This window comes from Bombina bombina, chromosome 4 (assembly GCF_027579735.1).
Source record: "Bombina bombina isolate aBomBom1 chromosome 4, aBomBom1.pri, whole genome shotgun sequence".
NCBI lineage: Eukaryota > Metazoa > Chordata > Amphibia > Anura > Bombinatoridae > Bombina > Bombina bombina.
This window is the reverse complement of record NC_069502.1, coordinates 171,128,612-171,155,452: the sequence shown is the minus strand read 5'-3', so window position 1 is coordinate 171,155,452 and position 26,841 is coordinate 171,128,612. Positions and strand designations below refer to the sequence as shown.

Below are 26,841 nucleotides of genomic sequence, written 5' to 3'. Positions count from 1 at the left end.
TCCTTGTACACGGACATGGAACAGCAAATGTATTAAACACAAATAACACGTCTGTATCGCAAATAAACAGTTTATGCAATAATAATATGCATATTTACAAAAAACTATGTTTAAGACAATGTAAGCTTTCCCTAAGACTTCAGAAGTTGCCGCCAACAAGTTGTCAGTGAGACGTGAGTCCCTTCCGCAATGTTATTCATCACTGGCGGAAGTGACGCACATAGCTGGCTTTGTGCATCCACTGACGGGACAACATTGTATTAATTAATTTGTAGCGGTAGAGAATCGCTGCTATTCTGATCCCGTGCTAGCACAGATTACATGCATGCTGCTCTAGTACTGGTGGAGGTATGGATGAAGAGGACACGGTGAGTGTGGTCTGGTGACGTCATAAGTGCGCGCCACAGCCGAGTCACATGTTGTTTCAGTGTGCTGCAACTGCAGGTGCAATGATTGCAGCGTGTAGAGACGGGCAAATATATTCTGATATGTTTTTGATTTCCAAGCGTGTCCCACGTGCAATAAAGTAATACTTTTAATATGTAAATTCACAGCCACTGTTTTGAAACGAGTGTAATCTGTTTTCAATTTTGGTTTGTGTGATGTTTATTGTAGTACTGGAATTTATTTTCTAATCGGTACTCGTTTAGCTATAAACCACGAACAGCACACGTTTTACACGTTTTATTATTAGACCAGTGCATGTTAAAGTAATATATTTATCAACGTGGTTAGTAACTGAAACACACCTACAAGAGAATGTAAGCATCCGTTTGTTCTACAGCCTGTGCAGAATCAGATATTCCTGCCTTATACATGAATGCTAAAGTATTAGCAAGTGAGTCAAAACAAATAGCACAGCAAACCAAATGTGTGTATATATATATATATATATATATATATATATATATATATATATATATATATATATATATATATAAAAATATAAACCCTTCTATATTTTATCCAACCCCATCTAGCATATTTACTCACGCATGAGTAGGCAGCATGTCACCCAGTGATTGTAAAGTTTAAGGAATTAGTGCCCATTATCTAAAAATTCTCTTAAAACAAGGGGCACTTTAATTCAATAAACTTTACAAACGCGCTTTTTTAAAAAAAAAAAAAAAGAATTTGTTAACAGTAAACATACCATACTGCTGCTCCTCCGCCCGCATCTCCTGTATTTAGCAGATCGATGACGAATCCGGCTTCCTCCAAACTAGCTGGACGCAATGGGGGCACACAACGATTGGTGAAGCCGGAGCCCTCATAGATCTGCAAAATACAGAAGGAGATGCGGGCGGAGGAACGGCGATATGTTTACTGTAACAAAATGGTAAATATTTTTTTTTGAATGTGTGTTTGTAAAGTTTAATTAATTAAAGTGCCCCTGTTTTTAAGAGCATTTTTAGATACTGGGCACTAATTGCTTAAACTTTACTATAATACAGGATTTTAAATCTATTTGTTTGCTAGCTGGGTGAGTTTATACAAGAGCAGGAACATTATAGGGAAATGAAACCCCAATTGTTTCTTTCATGATTTAGACAGAGCATGCATTTTTAAACAACTCTCTAATTTACTTCTCATGTTATTTATGTTTCATTCTCTTGGTATCTTTTTTTTAGGGATGTAAGCAGTTGATGGCAGCACTATTACCTGTCATGTAGTGCACCAGATGCCTACCTATGTATCTCTTCAGCAAAGAATACCAAGCGAACAAAGCAAATTTGATAATAGAAGTAAATTGGATACTTTTTTAAAACTTTATGCTCTGTCTGAATCACAAATGAAATATTTGGGGTTTTATATCCCTTTAATGCATTGTCAAAATGTGTTAAGCCACCTCTGGGGGAAAAATAATTCTGTGTAATTTTTAAATGTATGTAGTTTTATTGTTAAAAATTTTTAGCCCTACTTTTTTTTTTTTTTTTGTATAAACTGTAAGAAGGTTCAAAGTGACAAAAAAATAAAGCATTTTATCTTCTGATGTTAAAGGGATATGAAACCCCAACATGTTATTTTGTGATTAAAGGGACATGACAACCACATTTTTTCTTTCATGATTTAGAAAGAGAATACATTTTTAAACATCTTTCTAATTTACTTCTATTATCTAATTTGTTTTATTCTCTTGATATTCTTTGCTGAAAAGCATATCTAGATATGCTCAGTAGCTGCTGATTGGTTGCTGCACATAGAAACCTCATGTGATTGGCTCACCCATGTGCATTGCTTTTTCTTCAACTCAGGATATCTAAAAAATGAAGCAAAATAAATAATAGAAGTAAATTGTAATGTGGTTTAAATTTGTATGTTCTATCTGAATCATGAAAGAAAGATTTTGGGTTTAGTGGGCCTTTAAGACAGAGCATACAGTTTAAAAACATTTCCAATCTACTTCTATTATCAAATTTGCTTCGTTCCCATGATATTCTGTGTTGAGGAGTTACCGATCTGGAGCACTACATGGCAGGAAATAGTGCTGTCATCTAGTGCTCTTGCAAAACCAGCTGCTGTTTATATTCCTCTCGTACACTATATTGTATTTTAGGTGTAGATTTTGCTTAAAGGGACAGTATACACCAATTTTTATTTAAAGGGACAGTCTAGTCCAAAATAAACTTTTATGATTCAGATAGAGAATGTAATTTTAAACAATTTTCAAACTTACGTTTATCACCAATTTTGCTTTGTTCTCTTGGTATTCTTAGTTGAAAGCTAAACCTAGGAGGTTCATATGCTAATTTCTAAGCCGTTGAAGGCCGCCTCTTCTCTCAGGGCATTTTGACAGCTTTTCATCACTAGAGGGTGTTGGTTCATGTGTGTTTAGATGAGCCAGCTCTGATTGGCTAAAATGGATGTCTGTCAAAAGAAGTGAAATAAGGGGGCAGTTTGCAGAGGATTAGATACAAGGTTATAACAGAGGTAAAAAGTGTATTTATATAACTGTTTTGGTTATGCAAAACTAGGGAATGGGTAATAAAGGATTATCTAGTTTTTTTAAACAATAACAATTCTGGTGTAGACTGTCCCTTTAACTGCATGTAATAGACACTACTATAAAGAGTAATATGCACAGATACTGATATAAAAAATCTGTATAAAACTTTTTAAAAGCTTACTTAGAAGCTCCAAGTTTAGCAGCAGAAACACCCAGGGAAAGTGGCTAAATTGCAGACACTCCCCTGCAGACAGATTATACAAACAGAAGCCAGCAGTAGTCTGGAAAAGTGCATCTACTTCTGACACTGAGGGGCTTAGTTAGGAGTCTGAAAATCAGCACAATATTATAAAAAAAATAAGCAAAACTATACATTGTTATAAAAACACACCCAGATGGGCTATATAAATGGATCATCTGCAAAACATTTATGCAAAGAATAATTTTGTGTATAATGGCCCTTTAAGCATAAAGTTATGTATTCCTTTTTTTAAGGGGATGATGGTTGACTAGTGAATATTAAATGGTCATCAAAATTAAACTTTCACGGTTTAAATAGAGCATGCTATTTTAAGACACATCATTTTACTTCTGTTATCCATTGTTTTGTTTTTTTAAACATCATTTTTACTTTTATTGACAGTTGTTCCTATGTACATCAACATATTCCAAAACCTAACACAAACAGTTAAATTATATATGCATGGAGTGAAAACACCATTCTAAATTCCAAATGATCTTTTAGCCTTACAGTTATCATACCAATCCTTAACTTGCACATAAAAGTTCCTAATCTTCTTCCTATTTTCTAGCAACTGTACATACCATGTGTTCATAACACAGCTTTAGAGTCCAGATAACATACACACACCTCTCCCCCTTTTTTTTTGTATGTGTGTGTATATGTATATATATATATATATATATATATATATATATATATATATGTGTGTATGTGTGTGTGTGTATATATATATATATATATATATATATATATATATATATATTATATATAGTAAAGCAGGTATGGATCCCACGGACGGACTCTGTGTTGCAGCCAGGATCCAAATGAAGCAGGCACACAGGTTTTTTCAAAAGCACTCCGGTTTATTGGTAAAATTGTTTACCATTTGGTAAACAATTTTGCCAATAAACCGGAGTGCTTTTGAAAAAACCTGTGTGCCTGCTTCATTTGGATCCTGGCTGCAACACGGAGTCCGTCCGTGGGATCCATACCTGCTTTACTGTTTGTTTCTCCCTAGTGAGAGCACCAGGTAGCTGACATACTCGTGAGTGCCGTTCACCTCTGCAATTTTATATATATATATATATATATATATATATATATATATATATATATATATATATATATATATATATATATATATATATATACCAGAATCACCTTGTATGTTTGTCACTTATTTCAATTTAACACTAAACATAATTTTTTTAGCATATAAATGGACATTTTAAATACACTTCAAGATTACCTAAGCTTGTATATTCCATTAACTTTTTAAACCTTGTTGGGGGTGAAGGGAGGATAATCATCCCAAACATAGGATGGGGAATTGTCCTGCATAAATATTTTTCTGGATGCAGTTTGAGTTAAGAAATGGTTTAATCAATTACACTTGAGAGGCTTCTGGGAGAGATTCAATTATGACAAACTATTCTGACTCCGATAGTTGTGTTAGTGATCTATACCTTGCTGAGACCTCTATGCCTGGCCTGTATAAGAAGATACAATCACTGCGGACAATCTTTGTCAGATAGCTGAACTCACCAATACCTTGTCCATCCACAAAGTTGCTTTATTCTTAATAAGATAAGATACAGCATATAAAAGGTTACAGTATTTAAGCGGTCAAAAGTTGATAATGTTTGTAGCGTGCAATGTAGATTAACGTGTCCTTGTTACATGAGGCCTGTTAGCTGCAGCCATGACACAGGAAAAAGCATAATCGAACTACAAGTGCGGAGCAATACACAAAAGGGAAATGCATAATAGGTCTGAGGGAAGATACCACAGAGAACAGGAGCGTTACCAAAAAAGGTCACTAGATGGCAGCACAGAATAAAACATAGAGTAGCTTTGAGAAAATGGCAAAGAAAACTATAGAATTCTTGCACATGCTCAGTAGGATCTGGTGACTCAAAAATTGTAAATATAAAAGACTGTGCACATTTTTTTTAATGGAAGTAAATTGGAAAGTTGTTTAAAATTTCATGCTGTATCTGAATCATGAAATTTTAATTTAACCTGAGTGTCCCTTTAACTATTTCAACATGAATATTAACAGAGGCTATCTGATATTCTATGCCCCATTGGGGCGGCACACTCCCCGTCTGGCATAGTAAATGTCACTATTTAAATCGTAACGGAAGTTATACATAACAATGAAATTTGCCTAGATGTCTTGAAGACCTGAAAGATATAAGGAGAACATACATATAATGGAACAACAACTATAATATAAGGCTTCAGGTTGTGTCAATTATAGTTAGATACTTCCTTCTTGAAGTCACAGGAAGAATCCAACAGCATAAGTAAGTAAGCTCAGTCTCCAAAGGGCAAGAGCAAAATAAGTTCCGTGATCGGTCTGATGAAAGTTTTTATAGTCACTTGTCTCGCAACTTTCACCTCCACCTTACGCACCTGGCCATCATCACTAGGAATGTTCTTTACAATCAGTCCCATGGGCCATTCAATTCTTTCATTTGGCTGGTCCAACCTTGATGTTAGGGTTCAGATGTTGCCATTTCTTCCGTCCTTGCAGAGTAGAGAGAGACTCCATTTTCCAACGATTCCAGAAGCAGTTAGCAAGGTGTTGTACTCACTTCCACTGATTGTAGCACAGATATCCTGTTTTAAAGTCTCCAGGTGGAACAGGAACAGACCCAAGCTTCTGGGTAAGAAGAGTAGCTGGAGTAAGAAGAGTTGGGGTCTCTGGATCTACAGACACTGGAACAAGTGGTCTTGAATTGATTATGGCAGATGCCAGGAAGGTGGTTAGAATCTCATGGCTGAGTCTTGTGGAGTTCAAGTCCATAAGCATGGAGTCCAGTATTTTACGTGTGATGCCTATCATTCTCTCCCATGAGCCACCCATGTGGGAAGAATGAGGAGGATTGAAAATCCATGTACAGCCCTTTTCATCTAAAAGGTCTTGAATTGTCCTAAAGTTGAGATGTAACTCTCAACAGGCTCCAACGAAATTAGTTCCACAGTCAGATCTTAATGTTTTGACTGGTCCTCTGATGGCAAGGAATCGCCTTAGAGCATTGATGAAACTTGAGGCATCCATATATTCTATTACTTCAATGTCTACTGCACGCACACTCATGCAAGTGAACAACACTGCCCATCGTTTGCTATTTGCTTAGTCACTTTGAGTTCTGCGGGCTGTTACCATCCATGGTCCAAAGACATCCAAACCAACATGAGTGAAAGGTGGGTCAGTACATAACCTGTCAGCTGGCAAATCTGACATTTGCTGTTGCTGATGTTTACCTCTTAGTTTACGGCACTGAACACAGCTGTGCAGTGTATCTGTAATCTATCTTGTTGCTCCTATAATCCAAAGGCCTGCAGCTTTTATGGCACCCTCTGTGAAGTGTCTTCCTTGGTGCTTAACCCCTTATTGGTAGTGCTGTATGAGCAAAGTTGTGATATGATTGCGAGCAGGTATAATGAGAGGATTCTGTTCTTGACCTCCCAACTTAGCCTTGTTTAAACGTCCTCCAACCCTTAACATGCCATCATCGTCAATGAATGGGTTGAGGTTAACCATTGGACTGTTTTTTGGAATGTCCCTCTTGTCACGGATACATTTTTCTTTCTGAGCCAATGATATCCTGTTGTACACTGCGTATTATGAACCGTTCACTTTTAGCAATATCTTTTGCAGAAAGAAACCTTTGGCACATGTGCCAACCTTGACAGTGAACATCTATGGGCTTCGTGTGAAAGCAGTGTGCAATATGGACTAACCTTGCAATGGTGCGTACAAGCCTTGTCCACTTGAAGAAACGTTCAAAGAGTTGACAGCCCAAGACGAGTCTTTGTTCAGTTCTGGTGACAAGGGTTTTTACTTCAGGACGAATCTCTGGATCGTTGTCAAGTTCTAGAAGACTAAAGACATCATCTGTGGTTTCTTCTGGCTGATCCAGCAGAAATTCAGGACCTATTAACCAAGAAGAATTTGCAGACCCTGGCCTGGTGGCATGATCATTGTCAAAGATTCTTTTCATAAAGGCAATGAAGTGGTCCTTCATTTCGGGCTTGTTCCTTACTGTTCATTAAAGTGAGTTGAATCTGGATAACGCTTGTTCACGATTGTTTGGGAGTTTGACCCTTTCAGCACCAAAAAGGCAATGGTGCAACCCAGTTGTTAGACTCGTCCTTGAAGAATTCTTTGTCCATTACTTTGATGGATTCTCTGTCTTCAACTGACAAGGCTATTTTGTTGTCATCACTTGTGGTACAAAACACTGTGGTACCCAGATTGCCATCACAAAGGATAGGAGTAGCATCAGGTATTTGGATAATGTCGAGAGGCTTCTCCCTTGCTTCATAATGGTGAGGGCACTGTTTGAAGTGGGATACACGTCCATTTCCTAATATGTGAGTTTTGAAGGAGTGGATCTCGGATGACGTTCGCATTCTATCTAAGCATACATCGGCCACTATCACCCAGCCTAGATCAAGTCTTTGAGCATAAGGGGCATCATCAGGTCCATCACACTGCTCGCGTACTTTATGTACTCTGAGAATGTCACTTCCTAGCAGGACCAAGATTTCAGCATTCATGTCCATTGCCGGAATCTCACCAACAAGGTGCCTTAAGTGAGGATGGTGATATGCAGCCTCTGGTGTAGGAATCTCTTTCATTTCGTCTGGTATCTGGTCACACTCGACTAATGTTGGTAGGGGTATGCCTTCGTTTCCTTTGATATGAGAGACAATGAATCCATCGGCCCTTCTGCCAAATTCCTCTACACGACCAGAACAGGTTCTGAGAGTATACGTTGTTGCATGACCGACCCTCTATGCCGAAGATCTCAAAGAATTTAGGCTAGGGATCTGTTGCTCTGTTCATCTGTTATAGCATACATCCTAGCAACTTTCTCAGATTGATCCTGTGGGTAAATCTTGACTAGGCATACCTTAGCACAGCATTTGTGGTTTAAGCCTTCTCCACAGACTTCTGTGCATGCAGAGGAAACCCTCGCTGTGACTGGAGCACAACTTTGTTGCTCCCTGCTATGAATTGAGACAGGGGTGGAGGCAGTTAGCTGCTGTGGGTTGTCTGGAAGTGGAGTAGGATGCATAGCTGTAACGTGTCTGTCGCTACTGCATTCTGTGCACTTGATGACAACTTTACAGTCTTTAGCAAAGTGACCATAAGAAGCACAACACCTGTAGAATACTCCAAGTTTCTGGAGAATCTCCCTGGGCTGTAAAGTCTTTGCCCTAAGCCCGAGTCACTCTGGTGTGCAGGAGAGGATATGGATGGTGAGATGTCTGTCCTTTTAACAGATATTGCTCTATTAAAGTCTCTTTGTTTAGCTGCTGTGTTATCATACCTTGATGTTGGTGAGGATGATGAAGCAGGCAAGTTGGGTTCGCAGAAGCTGGGATAGTTTCTCATCCAGGCTTGATCGCTGATGAACCTGCAAAAATATGAGAATGGAGTAAAATATTACGTTATAGTCTATTTTGCCCTGTTGCACCCATTTCTCTTGCAGGTTGCATGGCAGTTTAGACACCACTGGATTGACACCATGAGCAGTGTCCAGGAAGCTTAGTCCAGGTAGACGTGGGTCTGTCTTTGCCAACTCTAGCACCATGAGGAGGTCACTTAGTTCTTGGAGCTTGCAATAGTCTTTGTTCCCTATTTTTGGGAAGTTTTGCAATCTCTTGAACAGAGCGCTTTCTATGGCTTCAGAGCTACCATAGGCTTGCTCAAGTCTTACCCATGCAGCAACAAGGCCTGCATCTGGGTGGTCAACATGTACTGTTCTCAGTCTTTTTTAACCCGATCTGCAGATTCTGGCCCCAGCCATTTTATGAGCAAATCGAGTTCCTCCTTGGTTGTAAGGTCGAGATCAGCAATAACAGCCTTGAAGGTTGATCTCCAGGCCCTGTAGCTCTCTGGACAGTCGTCAAACCTTTGAGAGGCTTGTGTTAATGAGCTTGCGGCGTCAAGTCCGATCTCTCACTTTTTGGTGCCAAAGTAACTTGAGGAACCCTTTGGGTGTGAAAGTTCTCTGGTGAAGAAGGGTGAAGTTTACCAGGATAAAATGATGTTGCAAGAGCGTTCAACTGTGGTGTAGTCTTTAAGGCTTCTGGTTGTGGCTTGAACTGCGGCTTGTCACTGGAAGTCACCTTGTTGTCAGCGGGAGGTGATGCGGTTTGCTGTGTAGATGTACTTATGTTGTGGATTTGAAGAGGCTCAGGCATTTGGTGCTGAGAGGTCTCTGTGTTGGGATTGAGAACGATGGTGTTGGTAGGAGGTACAGGAGATGACTCTGTATCGTTGCAAATATTATGCTTTAGCACGTATATACTAGTGCGTTCAACTGGGTCTTCCAGATCTGCTGGGATATGGCAGTCTGAATTAGTACTTTATCCCATTGCTTGTTCAAGGACTTTCAGCCTTGCTAGGGCCGCTGATTCTTCCTTTTCCATTTGCAGAACCTTTATTTGGGAATCCACCTCTGCTTGCTGGGCAGCCATTTGTGCTTGAAGAGCTTTGCATTGGGCTTCCATCTCTGCTTCCCTTCTGGTAAAAGAGCTTTGCATCAGCACGGGCCTCTATTAGCTTGTCGCTTAATGTTGAACTTCTGGAGCAAGAGGATCTAGAAGAACGTGCAGTGAGCTTAGTTGATGTGGATCTATGAGATCTGGTCTCCTGCAGTTGAGCAATGCGAAACTCTGCCTCTCTATGTTGGTCCAGTGCATCAGTCCTGGTCAGTTCTGCTGAAGAGTCCTCTATATTAAAGTCCTGTAAGAAGGCTGTGTAGTTTGCAGACAGACGCTGGTAGCGTTCATATGCAGCAGATAGGTTATCTATAGAGTCTCTCAATTTGGCTGGTTGATCATTAAAGTGTGGCAAACCTGACATGCATCGCAAAATTCTGTCCCATAGGTTTGACAGATTGCTGGAGAACTCATCTCTAGTGGTTTCATAATTTTCTCTGAGTTTCTGTGTCTGTTTTATTGTACGTTTGGGTCTTACACTCTGTTTGGCAATATCTGCAGGATCTGCTCCCTGTACGTCTGCAGGTTCAGAGGCATGATGTAGCTGCATTGGTTCAGAGCCTTGTCTAGACATTTTTTCAAGTTTTGCAAAAAATGGTACTGTCTCTTTTTTTTTTTAAAAAGACGAACAGCAGCTTAGATAAGTGGGGTAACACAGTTGAATGCAGAGAAACAGTTTTCAACATTCACAGATGAAGTGCAGTAAGCTTGTGCGACCATGTGCTTTCACAAGATGGCTGATGGCCCTGATCTTTATTGCAAGCACATATACATAGCAGGCTGTAGGAATTCTATACAACTTTTGACTATTCTGACTATGATAGTTGTGTTAGGGATCTATGCCTTGCTGAGACCTCTATGCCTGGCCTGTATAAGAAGATACAATCACTGCGGACAATCCTTTTCAGATAGCTGAACTCACCAATACCTTGTCCATCCACAAAGTTGCTTTATTTTGAATATCGGGTTACAGCAGATAAGATACAGCATATGAATGGTTACAGTATTTAAGCGGTCAAAAGTTGATACTGTTCGTAGCGTGCAATGTAGATTAACGTGTCCTTGTTACATGCAGGTTACATGAGGCCTGTTAGCTGCAGCCGTGACACAGGAAAAGCATCATGGAACTACAAGGGTGGAGCAATACACAAAAGGGAAATGCATAATAGGTCTGAGGGAAGATACCACAGAAAACAGGAGCGTTACCAAAAAAGGTCACTAGATGGCAGCACAGAATAAAACATAGAGTAGCTTTGAGAAAATGGCATAGAAAACTTTATAATTTCTTAACTATATCAACATGAATATTAACAGAGGCTATCTGATATTCTATGCCCCATTGGGGCGGCACACAAACCATTTCTTAAAAAAAGATTTTAGTTGATAACTGTTGGGGTTTTGTAAGTTGCTTTGTTCCATTGTTAATTGCAAAATTACGGCTTCCTTAAAATCTATACATTTTGGAGCCTGTTGGGCTTTCCATGTTCTTAGTATAAGATTACTTTTTAGAATCACTAATTTATTGATTAATTTGTAGTTTTTAGAAACACCCATATATTTAATTTAAAAAAACAAAAAATACGTTATAAGCTGATATTTCAAGTTCCAATAGGAGTTTTGAATTGATCCAGTAATTTATTTGGAAATTTTTGGACAGGACCAAAAGCAGTGGAATATATCTACATGTGGGGCACCGCATCTTGTACAGTAGACAGTTTTTTTTATACCATTTAGACAATATCTCTGGATCTATATATATATAGACGCCCACCCCAGCCCCTTTCCTGCTGTTTATTATAGCCATTGTCTGATACACATATCTTAGAAGCTTTTATATAGTGCGAATAAATTTTCAATTTTGCTTTGAGCTCCCTGTCCGGACTTTATATATATATATATATATATATATATATATCAATTTTATATGTGATTCTCGCCAAGGAGTCGCAATCCATGTTTGATTAATATTTTCAATACTATCTTGAATATCCTGGGTGCTAATATTGGAAAAATATTTTAGCCATTTAAGTTGTAAATAATTAAATTGTTTGGAGATAGCAAAAAGATTTAGTATAACATAGAAAGGAGCGATAGCCTAATTCTATTAGAGAGTAATCCCAGAGTTCCGCTCATATCAGATCTACTTTTTAAATCAGTAATGTAGTGTCTGATTTGCAAATATGCAAAGAAATCTTTGTTGGTTAATCCAAACCTTGTACGAATATTATTAAATTATTCTATCGACATATCAGCCCTCACCAGTTGTATTACCCATATTAACCCCTTGCTCTTCCAATTTCCAAATACTTTATTGAAGATACCGGGTGTAAAATCTGGATTACCCTGGATTAGAAGAAATTCCTAAAAATATGGATTGGAAGAAATTCCGAAAAATATGGTGATCTTTGAATTTCTAAACAATTTTTCTGCCAGACTTTAACTACGTTATAAACTGTTATTAAGTTTGAAACCTCTAGTGGTAAAACGGACAAGGGGCAATGAAGAATTGCTTTTAAATTCATTGGGGCAATCATAATGTATTCACATTGGATAAAGGAGATATACTCCTTCTCTGTGATCCAATCTACCACAATTTTAAGTACAGCTGCAAAGTTATAGTATCTTATATCAGGGAAAGCCATTCCTGCCACTGTTCTGGGCTTCATTAACCTCCTTAAAGCTATACGTGGTCTTGTTTGCTTCCAAATAAATCTTGTACAGTTTTATTAAATAAATTAATGTGTGATTTATGTAGAAACACTAGGATATTTTGTATCAAGTACAGTAATTTAAGGAATAAAATTGTCTTTATTAACATTATCTGAGCTATGAGGGATATAGGAACACTTATACAGTCATCTAGTTTCTTTTTAACTTCTTTCAAAATTTAGGAAAATGTAATTCATACCATTCCTGTAGGTTTTTGCTAAGAATTACACCTAAATTATTAATTCAAGAAGATTCTTTAAATGGGTGTTTAACATGGCAGTATACCGGTTTTGCTAGCCATAGTAGCTTGGACTAAGCTAGGTTACTTCTATAACCAGAAATGGCCCCAAACATGTGGACATCATGCAAAACTTTAGGTAAGTTTGTCTCCAAGTTACTCGGAAATAATAATAAATCATCTGCATACAGAGATAACAAAAAATTCTGTGCACCTATTTGGATGCCATTTAGATGTTGTTGAAGCAGAATGGCCAGCAGTTCCAGAGAAATATTAAAGAGCAAGGGCGATAACGGGCATCCCTGTCTAGTACCTCTTTGTAGGTTAAAACGATCTGTATTTGAACCATTGACAATGACAGATGATATTGGATTGTTATTAATAATTTTGTGCGATTAATTTATATGTCCTGTGAGGCCAAATTTACCCAATGTAAAAAAAGAGATGATCCCAGCTTAATAATCGAATGCTTTCTCTGCATCTACTGTGAATATAGCTAAATCAATTACATTATGATGTTTGAGAGCTTTAAATTTATTCCAGAAAAAATCCATTAATAATAAAACCTTACGCATATTCCTGCCCATCATAAATCCTACTTGATCCTCATGTATTATCTATAATAGCCTTTTAATTAGCCTTTTAGCAATAATTGATAACAATTTGTAATCTGCATTTAATAATGAGATTGGCCTGTAGGATGAAGGTCTTTGTTTTTTTTTGTTTTTTTAGGATTAGCGTGACTTTTGAGGCCGCAAATAGGGTGAACAAGATACATTATTAACAAAATATAGATTGAACAATATACAAAGTATAGGCACAGATTGATCTTGTAATATTCTGTAAAACTCAATAGGTAGAGAGTCAGGACCAGGAGCTTTATTTAATTGAGCGTTTTGAATACTCTCACTTATTTCTTGAATAGAAATTGGTTGATTTATTTGCTGCAATATTTCTTAAGAGTTTAGGAAGTACCACCCTTTCAACAAAAAAAGATTTTGCTGCTCTTGGTCAGGTGATTCTTATATATATATATATATACTCTGAAAACACTGGGGGGAAAAAACTTTTGGGATATCTACATTATTAGTAGATCTTCCTTAAAGGATTACTTTCTGTTATAATTTTTAAGGTAAACAACTAACATATTAAAGTTAATAAACATTTATTAAAACCTACTGACCTATATTTTCTCCAAAACAGTAAAGCATGGAGGTGGCAATATCCTGTTATGGGGGTGTTTCTCTGCAGAAGGAGAAAAAGGTGAATGTCCTAGTCAGAGCCCAGACTTAAAGGGACATAATACTCATATGCTAAACTGATGCAGTATAACTGTAAAAAGCTGACAGGAAAATATCACCTGAGCATCTCTATGTAAAAAAGGAAGATATTTTACCTCACAATTTCCTCAGCTCAGCAGAGTAAGTTCTGTGTAAAAAATTATACTCGGCTGCAGCCCAGCTGCAGGTAAAAAAAAATGAATAAATGCACAGCAGCCAATCAGCACCAGCAGTGCTGAGATCATGAACTCTTTTACTGTGATCTCATGAGATTTGACTTAACTCTCATGAGATTTCATTGTAAACTTCCTTACACTGAATAGGGAAATAACATGAGTGCACGAGGCTCATCCCTTCGGCTGTCCAGGGACAGACATACTGATATGCTGCTTAGAAGTCCTTTACAATGGGATGTGGCTACTGAGAAACTTTTGAGGTAAAATTATCTTTTTTTTACATAGAGAATGTTCAGGTGATATTTTCTACTCAGCTTTTTACAGCTATGCTGCATCACTTTCAAGTGTTTAAACATTTGAGTATTATAGCCCTTTAAACCCTATTGATGATATCTGTGGCATGACTTGTAGACTGCAGTCCATAAACGGTCACCATCAAATGTAACGGAATTAGAGCAGTTCTGCAAAGAAGAGTGGGCAAATATTGCACAGTCTAGATGTGCAGAGTTAGTAGAGACATAACCCAACAGACTAAAGGCTGAAATTAAAGCAAAAGGTAGCTTAACAAAATACTGACACAAGGGGGTGATCCTTTTTCCAACTAAGTGATTCTGTGTTTTTATTTGTCTTTATTTTTGCCTGACATGTTGGTGTTATATCCTTCACTTGGATGTTATAAGTTCCACTGAGTAATTACAACTGGATAAACAAAAACTGTGTCTGTCTTTATTTCAGGCTGCAAAGCAACAAAATGTCATTATTTTCAAGGGGGTGATTCTTTTCAATACCCATTGTACATAGAACATATTCTATGTGCAGAACATTGGAATGTGAAATATTTACAGTAAATACACAGTAACACATGTAAACATATATATTTAGACATGTATTGCTATGTTAAAATCTTTTGCATGCCATTATTCTGTAATAATTTCATTAGATATTGTTATTAATGTAACTGTACTTTGTAATGTATTTTTGATGTGTTTTGTGACACTTGTTTTTTTTTTTGGGAAACAGTTAACCAGAACTCTGAGGACATTTGTAATCATTCTAGCATAAATCACGATTGTGCTCAAGTGATCACGTTTACTTTCAACGTATAAAACGAGCTGTAAACACCCACGATAAACCCCTTTCCCTTGCACGTAACTATTAGCACACCACTCGTAATCTGGCCCATAGTTAGAGCACTCTATTATTGCTCTGTTGCTTGCATAGAACACATCAGAACATTTTTATGCATTTTTATGTTTGTTTAATGTAAATTCCACAGACTAACTAAACCCACTGGCTTTGACCTTCCAGTTGCAAAAGAGTAATAGAATTTGATCAGTTAAATGCACATTTTAAGCCTTACTTTTGCAATCTTTTAGAGCAAAGTTTTCAGATCACAATCTTACTTTATATGTTGCTTCTACATAAAAGTTTTATATGTGCAATCTTATCATGTTGGCAGATCTATGGGTCAGAGATCTAAAACTGTGTTTGTAAACATAGGGAGCAACATCTGATAACGGCTTGGCTCTAGGTTTAATAGATATTTTCAACAGGAGTGTAGGAGGGGGGACTTTATCAGTAGATGTCTTTTTAACATTTTTTTTTATTTTGCATTAAAAAAATCAGTTCTGTTACCTGTGTTCCTACAGATACAAATACATTTTTTATCTTTTTCTGCCTACAAACATTGTCCCATCTACAGGACTGAAGAGCTTGGTTTGTGTGACTCAAGTAATCTTGTTTCCACTAGTTATGTTGTCACCCACAAAGCCAAATAGGGAGTTATATGTCCTACCAAATCCTTTTTAATTATATGCTGAATAAGTTTAGTGTTTAACATATAAAAAGTGCTGGTTTACATGACCTTGTGAGATCATACACCGCCTTGCTGCTAAAATGAGACTTGGTAGAGACTTTAAGGGACATAAAACTCTCTGAAATTACAAGAAATGTATGACAAATTAAAGAAACATGAAATCCAAACGTTTTCATGTTTTTCATGATTCAGATAGAGCATATCATTTTAGACAACTTTGCAATTCACTTCTATTATCTAATTTGCTTTATTCTCTTGTTTTCTTTAGTTGAAAAGCATACCTAGGCATTCATGGTAAATGTATCCTTGTATTGACTGTTTTTAGACTGAATATCTGGGCTGGATTTTCTAATAAAATATTCCGTTATGAGCTGAAATAAAATTGTTGCTGGGCCTAGGCATGATTCTAATTTTTGGTTACATACTATATTTACTAAGATATCCAGCTCTTTATTATCTATGGCACTGCTACAATCACATTTTTTTTTTTTTTTTTTTTTATTTATTTTTTTTTATTGAGGTTCTTTACCAAACAAACAAGTATTGCTTTTCCATACATAGTAAAAAGGAAAATAGGTTATTACAGAGTAAGCTGCCAGAACAAGGTCACATAGGTACATGGTATAATTAAATGACAGATTACCCATTAGATATAAACAATAAGCTCTGTTCAAACAATAAACCTGCTGCAAGATATAAGCAGCCACATAGGGACCGCCAAGAAATTGTAGTCCAATATAGGGCAGGTAAGCAGCAATGTGATAGGGCCACTCATGGACCCCTAATGAAGAACCTCTATTTTATGTTTTTAAAGCTATATTTGTAAATAACCAAGTGAATATCAAATATAGATTGAATAATGGTCAAATAATATTAACCATCCGTGAAGCTAAAGCAAAGCTTGCGAGATATACTATGCAGTGTAGAATGTAATGAGTGCTATATAAGATAGTAGGATGAGGTGTAAACTCCCCTAGCTATTGTTGGGATCTATAATATAGCCCTCGGGCTGACAAGTAAAAGCCTGTTTAGGCTTTGCTCAATTCTCTATGCTTTATGTAGTCTTTAATGAGGTCCCTGAAAGAAAATGATTTGTGAGGGTTGAAATAAGGACTGAAGATCAGACCTGCTGATCTGAGTACAGAAGATAGATCCTAACATATATCGTAATGACAAAGAGAATAAGTGCTAGGGGAGCAGAAAGGGTTGCGGTATAGGCAAGAGAAACCGCACTGTTAGTTCTCCTGTTATCAGGAGACTCTTAATTTGGGGGGGGAGGTTGTAAAATAGTTGCGGCAATTAGTAGGAGCAATAACTGTGGGAGGAGGAGGTGGTGTGCTGAATGTAATGAATAAGGAGCTAATTATAGGTGCAGGTCCAGTCTGCGCTAGGAAGAGGGGCATCCTGAAAAGACTGAGGTTATATCATAGGATAGGCATTAGTTAGCAGTACGGCTACCGCTCACCTGCATATATATGCAGGGAGAGAGGAAATTATCCATCTGGTAATGATATTTTATAGGAGGGGTTTGTCACAGTAACATTTCCTAGGTCGCAGCCAGAAAACAGTATGGGGGGAAATACAAAATTTTGAGAATGAGTATATATAATTACAGGAAAAATGTTATGCTAAGGGAGAGCCATGGTAGAACACTTTGAGCACAAATACCACACTACAGTGACTTTATGTATATATGTATAAATGGGGGGGGGAATGACATTATTTATAAACAAGCCGGGTAGTGTAAGCAAGATATACATCAAATGGTGCGTGAGATGCGTAGGATTTCCATAACAGAGACATGTAAGCAAAACAATCTTCAGTAGTCTAAGCCTTGATTACATGAATATACAAATAGAAAATAAGTCTACTACAGGGCATGGGCCCTATGCCCTGCAGTATTAAACATAGAAATCTGACATATAGTTGAACACATACTTAATGACCTAAATTTTTCAAGGTAAGTATAGCATAGGAAGTGTGCCTGGGTTATACCTACGGATGCTAAAATATGCACTGTTTTGAATACTGGAGTACTAAAAATCCTACCAATATTTACATGTGTGTATTTATATCTACATACTGTAGGGGTATTCTAAAGGGTCTGGTAAATAACACTGTGGAATTATGCTGCTGTGCCAGACTCAATATGCTATAGCAAGAATAATTAACTATATGCAGTAATTACAAAGGCAGCAGTCCCATTAAAACGTGCACAAAAAACATAATTAAACCTCTACTCCCCTCCGGTGGCTTAAAGTGGTAATTACACATTCCATCACAAAATATACGTTTACATCGAAAATGCAACGGTCAGGAGTGTAAAATAGAGTAGCTGCTAGTGTAAAAAATAATTAAATACATAAAAAACAAAACAGAAAAAAAAAAGCATGCATCCTTCTAATAACTCACTCAGCTACAGCCAGCTTTTAAACAGAGTCTGCCCCAAAACTAAACCAAATGTATCACCTACTTAGTATGAGCTAGTACTAGCTATTCTGTGGACCTCCAGAAGTAGCAATGAAATTATGAGATAGTGCTTGCTGATTAGCGATAGGTATGCTTGGTGTATAGATCTGCAGTATGGCTCAGATTTAGAGGTTATTTGGCGTATAAACAGTGTCAACTAACATGACAACTTGCAGTACAAGACAATTGTAAAACTTTTAGGGTAACTTTCTACATACAACATATGTGGAACTTTTAAGACAATTAAGGTTGGCACAAACAAACATAGTGCAGCTACAGTAATGTATTTTAACCAGAAACATAGTCATTAGCTTGTCTATGCTCCGTAAATGAGGCAGATGTTTGGGGCGATAAAATAGAAAAGCGTAAAGAGTAAATAATTGGGGAAGGACTTCAGCTTACTGTACTGCCATCTTTCAAAGGTTATAGCACATAAAGCAGTTCCAAAAGAAGTCAGAGAAGTCAGAGAACTCTGGGATCAAAGCGATGTGCCAAAGCTATGCTGAAGATTTTGCGTGACAAATCTGCTCTGGAGACACCGCTGTCAGTCCGTTCAGCCTACTCCCAATCTCACTCTTAGAGCTGAATAATCCACCAGCAACCTCATTTCAACAAAGGGATCGTTGAGCAAATTCTCAGTGGGGCAGATGAGCAGTAAGAGGTTAGAGGTGCGTAGCGGCAATTTTGTGGGTCCCACCTCAACATAATGACCCTGTAGCAGGGCCAGGTCATAGTGCAGAGTAAAGTGAGCCCCATTGTCTGATTCGTGAGTGCTCCATGTGGCTTCCTTTATGGATAGTGATGGCTGCTTTGGTTCTTCCGATACTGCCTCGTGGTTACACACAGGGCTCAGCCGATCAAACTCAGCAGACATCTCAGCTAGGAGGGAATCTGTGCCCGATAGGTCCCGGACAGGTGAGCAAAGTCCTTCCACTGATTCCCAGAGTCTCGCATGATGTGCAGTTAGTAGGTCCTGCAAGGCTGAAACAAATGCAGATGGCTCCATTTTCCAAAACTTATTTGTTAAGATGGCCGCTCCTCTAGTGTATCATGTGAGAGCTGCAAGAGTTATAGGATAACTCAGAGTCCCCTCTGCTCTTTTCTTCCTCCTCAAATCTCTCAATATGTGTCCTAAAGAGTTAGGCTATTATTTTACGAAATTTTAGGCGTTTCTGAGCGATCTAGTATGTAGGCAATTGAGTTATATGAGCAGAGCTCTATCTATGTGCGACCGCTCAGATGCCCGGTTGGCTCCGCCCCCTCTACAATCACATTTTGACTGCCAATCAATATATAGGTTCTTACAGACATAAATCGTGATTATTGAATATGAGTGGCAGGGTCTCAAATACAATCAAGAACTTAAAAGAAGCTTGTGTTGCCTTTTTGGTTTATCTGTCTCTTACAAATTTTGGATTTTAATAGAGAAATATCGGAAAGGTTCTAGAGATCTCAAAATTAAAGGGACATTAAACTACTTTTCACAACTCCAAAATAATAGTATCTACTCACTGTTATTGTATTTCATACTATTCCTGCAGCTCTTTTCAAATCTGTTCTCTTGTTTTAATAGTTTAAAGGTGCTAGATACTGAAGCTCCGCCTCTTCATACTGGTCGCCGCCATCTTGGACCTCAAGTATTCTTCCAGATTGTCACAGATCAGATTTATTAGCCACTTTTTTTTTTTTCCAGTTATATTATTTGCTAGGAGTTAGTGTGCATGATACATCATGTGAGGTTTAGATTTTTGCATTTTTTTACACAGTTTTACAGTTACAGTAAAAATATATTTTTTTTAAAAAAAACACTCAATGCTATAGAGCAATACAAACATTTCAAAAATCTACAGCTCATGCTTTGTATCATGCACCTGAACCTGAAACACATTATGCTGTTGTTAAAAAGTTGACAACCTCATGGATATATAAATGCACGCTGCTTCTGTCACATGCTGTGAGTACTTAACTCCAAGATGGCAGCACCCCGTATAAAGAGGGGGCGCTTTAGTATCTGCCATCTTTAAGTTATTAAAACAGGAAAACTGATTGAAGAAATAAGCTGCAGGAACAGGATGAAATGCAATAACATAGTGGGTAGTTAATATTATTTTGTAGTTGTTCACAGCAGTTTAATGTTCCTTTTAATTTTATGTTTTCAGTTCAAATACGTATTTTTACTTTGTTTATGCTAGCTAATTATTAGTTTTATTTTGCAGAGGGATTATAAACAGCCTTGCCCCCAGTGTGCAGAAGTTAACTGGGGAATATCTGATGAAGGGAAATTCTTTTGCAAGTCATGCCATACTGTCATAGAGGTAAGAAATCTGGCAGTTCCATTAACAATTATAAAAAAATAAGTTTAGCCAAAAAAGAGGCAAATGTGCGAAGTTGAAGTTCCTGGGCTGTTTATAGTTCTGTATTTACAATACATTGAGCCATATACTGCTAGAAAGACCCAGTCTACAACGGTTTGACTAATACTTTGAGATATGATCGATTTATGTAACTTTCACATTTATAGGGCTAATTTTAGTTTTGAGAATTAGAATATTGTGGAATTTTAATTAAATATGACTTGTTATTTTTAGATGGTTTTCTTAAACGGTTATTTTAGCCATACAGCACAATCTTGGTTTACCATAGTCTTTTGGAAGTCACTGCATTCTTAAGCGCCATCTACAGGTTGCTTGTATAACATTGGGGAGCCAGATTTCAACCAAGTAATATCTTAAACTATTAATGTTTTCTGTCTAAACAATAAAGGTTTCATTCTGTCATATCCCTTTAAGTGTAAGAGGCTTGAAGAAAATGGTCTCTGTGTGTTCTGAGGCAAAGAAAATGGTTCACCATTACAAAATTTGTGATAATGGTTTTTAAACTTCCACAATTTAATTTACCGAGCCTGTTGCTTCAGATGTAAAAAACAGAACCACCCTGTATAATATCTTAAAATACAGTAGGACCCCGCTCATACAGTGGGTTACATTACAGACCACTCACTTAAAAGGACATGATACCCATGTGTTGAAACACTAAAAGCGATGCAGCATAGTTGTAAAGAACTGACTACAAAATATCACCTGAACATCCCTATGTTAAAAAATCTTCTCACAGGACACATACCATTGTAAAGGGACTTTAAGCAGCCAATCTGGATGCTAGTCCCAGGACTTGCATCTGGCACGTGCAGGCACAGTCATGTAATGTGACATCAGCTGATTGGCTGCTGTTTCTTTTTTTTTTTGTTTTAACTTGCAGCTGACAGTAGCTACAGCATATCTGTTCACACAGCACTTACTATTGTGAGTTGAAGACATTTTGAGGTAAAATATCTTCCTTTTTTACATAGCGATGTTCAGGTAATATTTTTTTGTCAGCTGTTTACAGTTATGCTGCATCACTTTCCAGTTATTTAGCATACGGTATTGTGTCTCTTTAAAGTGAAAATTGCCATAAAGCAGAACATCGCTTTTTTTCACTTGTGAATGGATATATAAGTAGGCTGACCATATTGCCGCTTTAAGAAGGAACACATATGAAAAATACATATGTGAGGGTTCTTATACAAAACCAATTCTTTAAACAGCCCTGAAAACAGCCCTGACATATGTATTTTTCATATGTGTCCCTTTTTAAAGCGGCAATATGGTCAGCCTATATATAAGCCTAAAACATGTTTAAACTATCATATTATGTGAGCAATAGAGAGCTAGGCCTAAAAAAATATTAAAGGGACAGTCTACACTAGAATTGTTATTGTTTAAAAAGATAGATAACGCCTTTACTACCCATTCAGCAGCTTTGCACAACCAGCATTGTTTTATTAATATACTTTATAACCTTTAAACCTCTAAATTTCTGCCTGTTTCTAAGCCACTAAAGACAGCCTCTTATCACCTGCTTTTTTGTTTGCTTTTCACAACCGGGGAGTGCTAGTTCATGTGAGCCATATAGATAACATTGTGCTAAAACCCGTGGTTTGTGGCAGACACTGCACTAATTGGATAAAATGTAAGTCAATAGATAATAAATAAAAAGTCATGAGATGAGGTGGCTGTTAGAAAAGGCTTAGATACAAGTTAATCACAGAGGTAAAAAGTGTATTAATATAACCGTGTTGGTTATGTAAAACTGGGGAATGGGTAATAAAGGGATTATCTATCTTTGTAAACGGTAAAAAAAAATTGTGTAGACTGTCCCTTTAAAGTAAAATTAAACTTTGTCTACCTTAAAGCATGTTGACAAAATGCTGTAATAGAGAGTCAAGCATCAAATATAAGGAATATAGACATAACCGAAACTCGCTGTGTAAGTGAAACACTGTAAAGTGGGGCCCTATTTTATTCTTATTACCTAAACACAGGCATTTGTGACCTCCATTGTTCTAATTTTAGTGATCGTGTTTTCTGATTTTGCAGAAAACAAAAGAAGCTGATGTGTCACTCTGTTTTGCTCAAAATACTAAGATCCAATCTCTTTCCAGAGGTATAAAACGGAAACAAACAAATGGTAAGCGCAAAAGAATGCTATTCCTTGCTTTATATAAAAACCTTTCGGTGAAGAGAGAGGAAAAAAAGAGATTTTACCAATATCACATATGTCACTATATGCAATATAGCACTGTGACAGTTCTGCTTCATTTACACTTTGTGCTTCCTATTTTATATAAATTTACACTTCAGATTCAATTTTATTACACATGACATGACAGTTCTGCTTCATTTACACTTTGTGCTTTCTATTTTATATAAATTTACACTTCAGATTAAATTTTATTACACTGACACTGCACTTTTTATTTTGTATTTTATATACAGCAGTGTATTTAGGATTGTTGTTTTTAATATCCTGATTATGCCTTCACAGTTTCTGTGTATCTTTAACAAATTAGGCTCATACTGTATATAGGTGTATATTTTATAAATTAGATTGCACTTTGCATGTCTTTTATTTAAATTAAAACTGAAAAACTGTCCGCTTCAGTTTCCCATTACTGGGCTTGTCTCTCCTTCATATGCACGGAACACCCCCTAAATAAGCAAAGCAAAATCTGCCTTTTAAATATTTCACTAGGGATCTAGCAGTGCTGGAGGATCAATTTAGAATATCTCACCTGAGCGGAGAGGTTTTGAATATTTGGGCCTTAGTGAGCTTGCTATCCGGAACTACCTCTTCCTAAACCCTCTCAGCTGTTCTAGTTCAATACCCAGATTAACTTTTATATGTGCCTTTTTGGTTTTTAACTTTGTATGTATTACATTGCATTAAATTGTCCACTGAAGAGTTCTTGATTACTTGGCTTTATGTATTGAACACTTACCTTAGAGCTATTCTAGCTCCCCCTTTGTGAGTACAACATTTGTGAAGTTTAAATTGTTTGTCACAGAGTTACGCTATGTTTGTCACCTTTTTTCTTTAAAGGAAACTTATGGACTGCCTTGCTGGAAGGAGTGGTTATTGATTGCTATATCTGGGACTTTCTATCAATTTGACAAATTAAAGGGATACTAAACCCACATTTTTTTCTTTCATGATTCCTTCTCTTGTTATCTTTATTTGAAAAAGCAGGAATAAAAGCTTTGGAGACGGACCATTTTAGGTGCAGTACCTGGGTTGGGCTTGCTGATTGGATGGCTAAATGTAACCAGCAAGCACTATCCAGGGTTCTGAACCAAAAATGGGCCGACTCTAAAGCTTTTATTCCTGCTTTTTCAAATAAAGATACCAAGAGAACAAATAAAATGGGATAATAGGAATAAATTAGAACGTTGCTTAAAATTGCATGCTCTATCCAAATCATGAAATAAAAAATTTGGGTTTAGTGTCCCTTTAAGTATCTAGTTGTTTATACATTGTGTTATTTTATTCACTTGACATAATGTATATATACTTTTGACTTCAGTGTCAGTTTAATATCATCAATCTCTAAATGGTGAATGATAGAACTGTATAGCTTGCTCGTATGTACTTTGTCAAAAACTTTTTTTTTTGAGTATACTAACTAATAAAAACGAATTTATTTATTTTTAAAGAAAAGGGATGGGAATGGTATATCTGTGAAGGCTTTCAGTTCATACTGCTGAAACAAGCTGAATCTCTCCAGGCTTTGGGACTGAACCCAATGATCAAGGTAAGTTCAACTATAATCTGGGATGTACATTACGTATATAAACAATTTATTCAACAGTGGAGGGGGCTACTAAACATGAGCGATCTGCAGTTGCAGCCATTTTCCTTTAAAAGAAATACATATTACACATATCAGGGACACCCATAGCATTTGTGGGGCCCTGGGCATGACAAATATGTGGGGCCCCACACTACCTGACACCATAGGCACTTCTTCATAAACTAAAAACAGGATATACATTGCACCTTCTCATACCCTCACCCCTGAAAGTGTGGGGCCCCTCCAAAGCATGGGGCCCTGGGCGAGTGCCCCTCTCTCCCTGCCCAAAGGGCAGGGCTGACACATATTACTAAGCTTTCAAAAATATTTAGCTTAATTATGCAAAAATATTAAGGATAATAAAATGTAACTTTTTAGTCAAAACTAATTATTAAATGTTTGTTCATTTTTAATTTTATGTAGGGAGAGTTCCTGTTGTATTCAAGTGGATAGAGGAGTTACCACCTTTAGTTCAGGCCAAACCTGAACACTCTTGCGCCGTTCAAAGGACAGCAAACAAATGTTTGCAGAAAACACACTATGTATAATAGCACATAAACACAAAGTCGCACATAGATTTTCACACAGACACTGCCCCTCACATACTTTGACACACACACAAAGACACTTTATATACACACGCATAAAGACAGTAACACTCTTACACACACACTCACACACACACACACAATCACACTCACTCTTTCACACCGACTGACAAACACAAAGTTAGTTTAATGATAAAGGATTTAAGAGTGGGGGGATAAAGTCCGCAATATTTTACTCCAATTGTGTCCCGCATTCACTTCCCAAACTTGTACGACAATAGCCTTAACTTTGTTTAATCCCCGGAAGTAAGCTGAAACTCGCTTGCCCTGCTTCGGGCGCCGCTTTGCGTACTTCTCCTTTTAAGCACTACGGTGCAGAGGGGCTCCGTGACCTTATGATCCGTACGCCGTTGCTTTCCCTCTCACCCTTCTCGGCGTCTTAGCCTCAGTATGCGGCAATCCGGACACCCGGGCGCTTCCAATGACATCACTTCAAGGGGAAGGAGTGGTGCGTGGTGGCAGGACAGTATACACAGATACACACTCTCTCACACACAGACACATGCAAGAGAGAAAAACTGTAGACACGTGCAGTATATTGTAGTGTATAGTGTGACCAGTTCAGCAAGAACTGACCGACAAACTGTGTTAGGGATAGAGAATGAAACGGACAGCAGAATCATGCAAAGCAAATTAAGTGGCTCCTTACTTACTGAGATATTAGTATGGGACAAAAACAGAAATAAAATGCAAAATACAAACATTTCTGTTTCTTGGCTCTAAACCCTAGATAATACTTACCAATGATAACCCACTGTCCTGAGGGGGGAATGGACAGGAAATTACCACTCTCCTGTTTACAATGTTAAAGGTGACTCTCCTTTCTGACACTTCCATTCTTCGAGATTGGTCTAGGCCTGGTAAATAACAAGGGGATTATTCTTTGTCAGTATTTGGGGATATGAGCCATGTTATAGAAATGTCTGTATTTGGTTTTCATTTTGGTTATCTGGCTCATCATAGATAATACTCATTAATTAGGTGGATACAAAGTATTCATAAAGGGAGTGATTGTTTGGCTGTTCAAACATGTTGGTTATAAATTACGCCACTTGTTATGATATTATTAATTACATGATGAAGCTGGTATCATCAATATTGAATTAGCTGCCATGTTTTACTTTGGTGACATATATTTTTATTTTGTGAAATTTCCCTTGAAAAACTTGCAAAATCCATTTTGATTATAGTTTATCTTGTGTTTAACTAAACTGTGCTGTTCTGTCATTTACTAATGGGACCAGTTTCTCTCATTCAAACTGTGGCTCTTCTAATGGATTATAATTCCTTTGAAAAGTAAGTAAAAAAATCACAGAGGGTTACACTCACACACACACACACACACACACACACATATACACACACACACACACACACACACACATATATATAGTCAAGTGTTTTGTGTGTGTGTTTTATTTATGTATTTTCTGTGTAATAGGATGAAGCGATGTGCAACTTCTGGAGGCGATATCTTCAGAAGAGTAGGCAGGCATACACCAAAAGGCCATATATGGAATCGCAGACAACATTTAGGGTAAGTGCATATTAAACTTAAAGGGACGGTCTACAATAGAACTTTTGTTTTAAAAGATAGATAATCCCTTTATTACCCATTCCTCAGTTTTGCATAAACAACACTGTTATATTAATATACGTT

At 37.2% G+C, this 26,841-nt stretch overlaps 1 protein-coding gene across 2 annotated transcripts in view; it reads left to right on the top strand.

The window, feature by feature from the left end:
* The first annotated feature begins 206 nt into the window (after positions 1-206).
* TAF1B (TATA-box binding protein associated factor, RNA polymerase I subunit B) overlaps positions 207-26,841 on the top strand; it is a 316,787-nt gene continuing 290,152 nt past the window's right edge. For both annotated transcript variants that reach the window (XM_053709699.1, XM_053709698.1), the window contains exons 1-5: positions 207-368; positions 20,621-20,719; positions 22,823-22,913; positions 24,437-24,534; positions 26,623-26,718. In XM_053709699.1, coding sequence (XP_053565674.1) covers positions 351-368; positions 20,621-20,719; positions 22,823-22,913; positions 24,437-24,534; positions 26,623-26,718 — 402 coding nt within the window. In that variant the 5' untranslated portion in view covers positions 207-350. The remainder of the gene's footprint in view (positions 369-20,620; positions 20,720-22,822; positions 22,914-24,436; positions 24,535-26,622; positions 26,719-26,841) is intronic.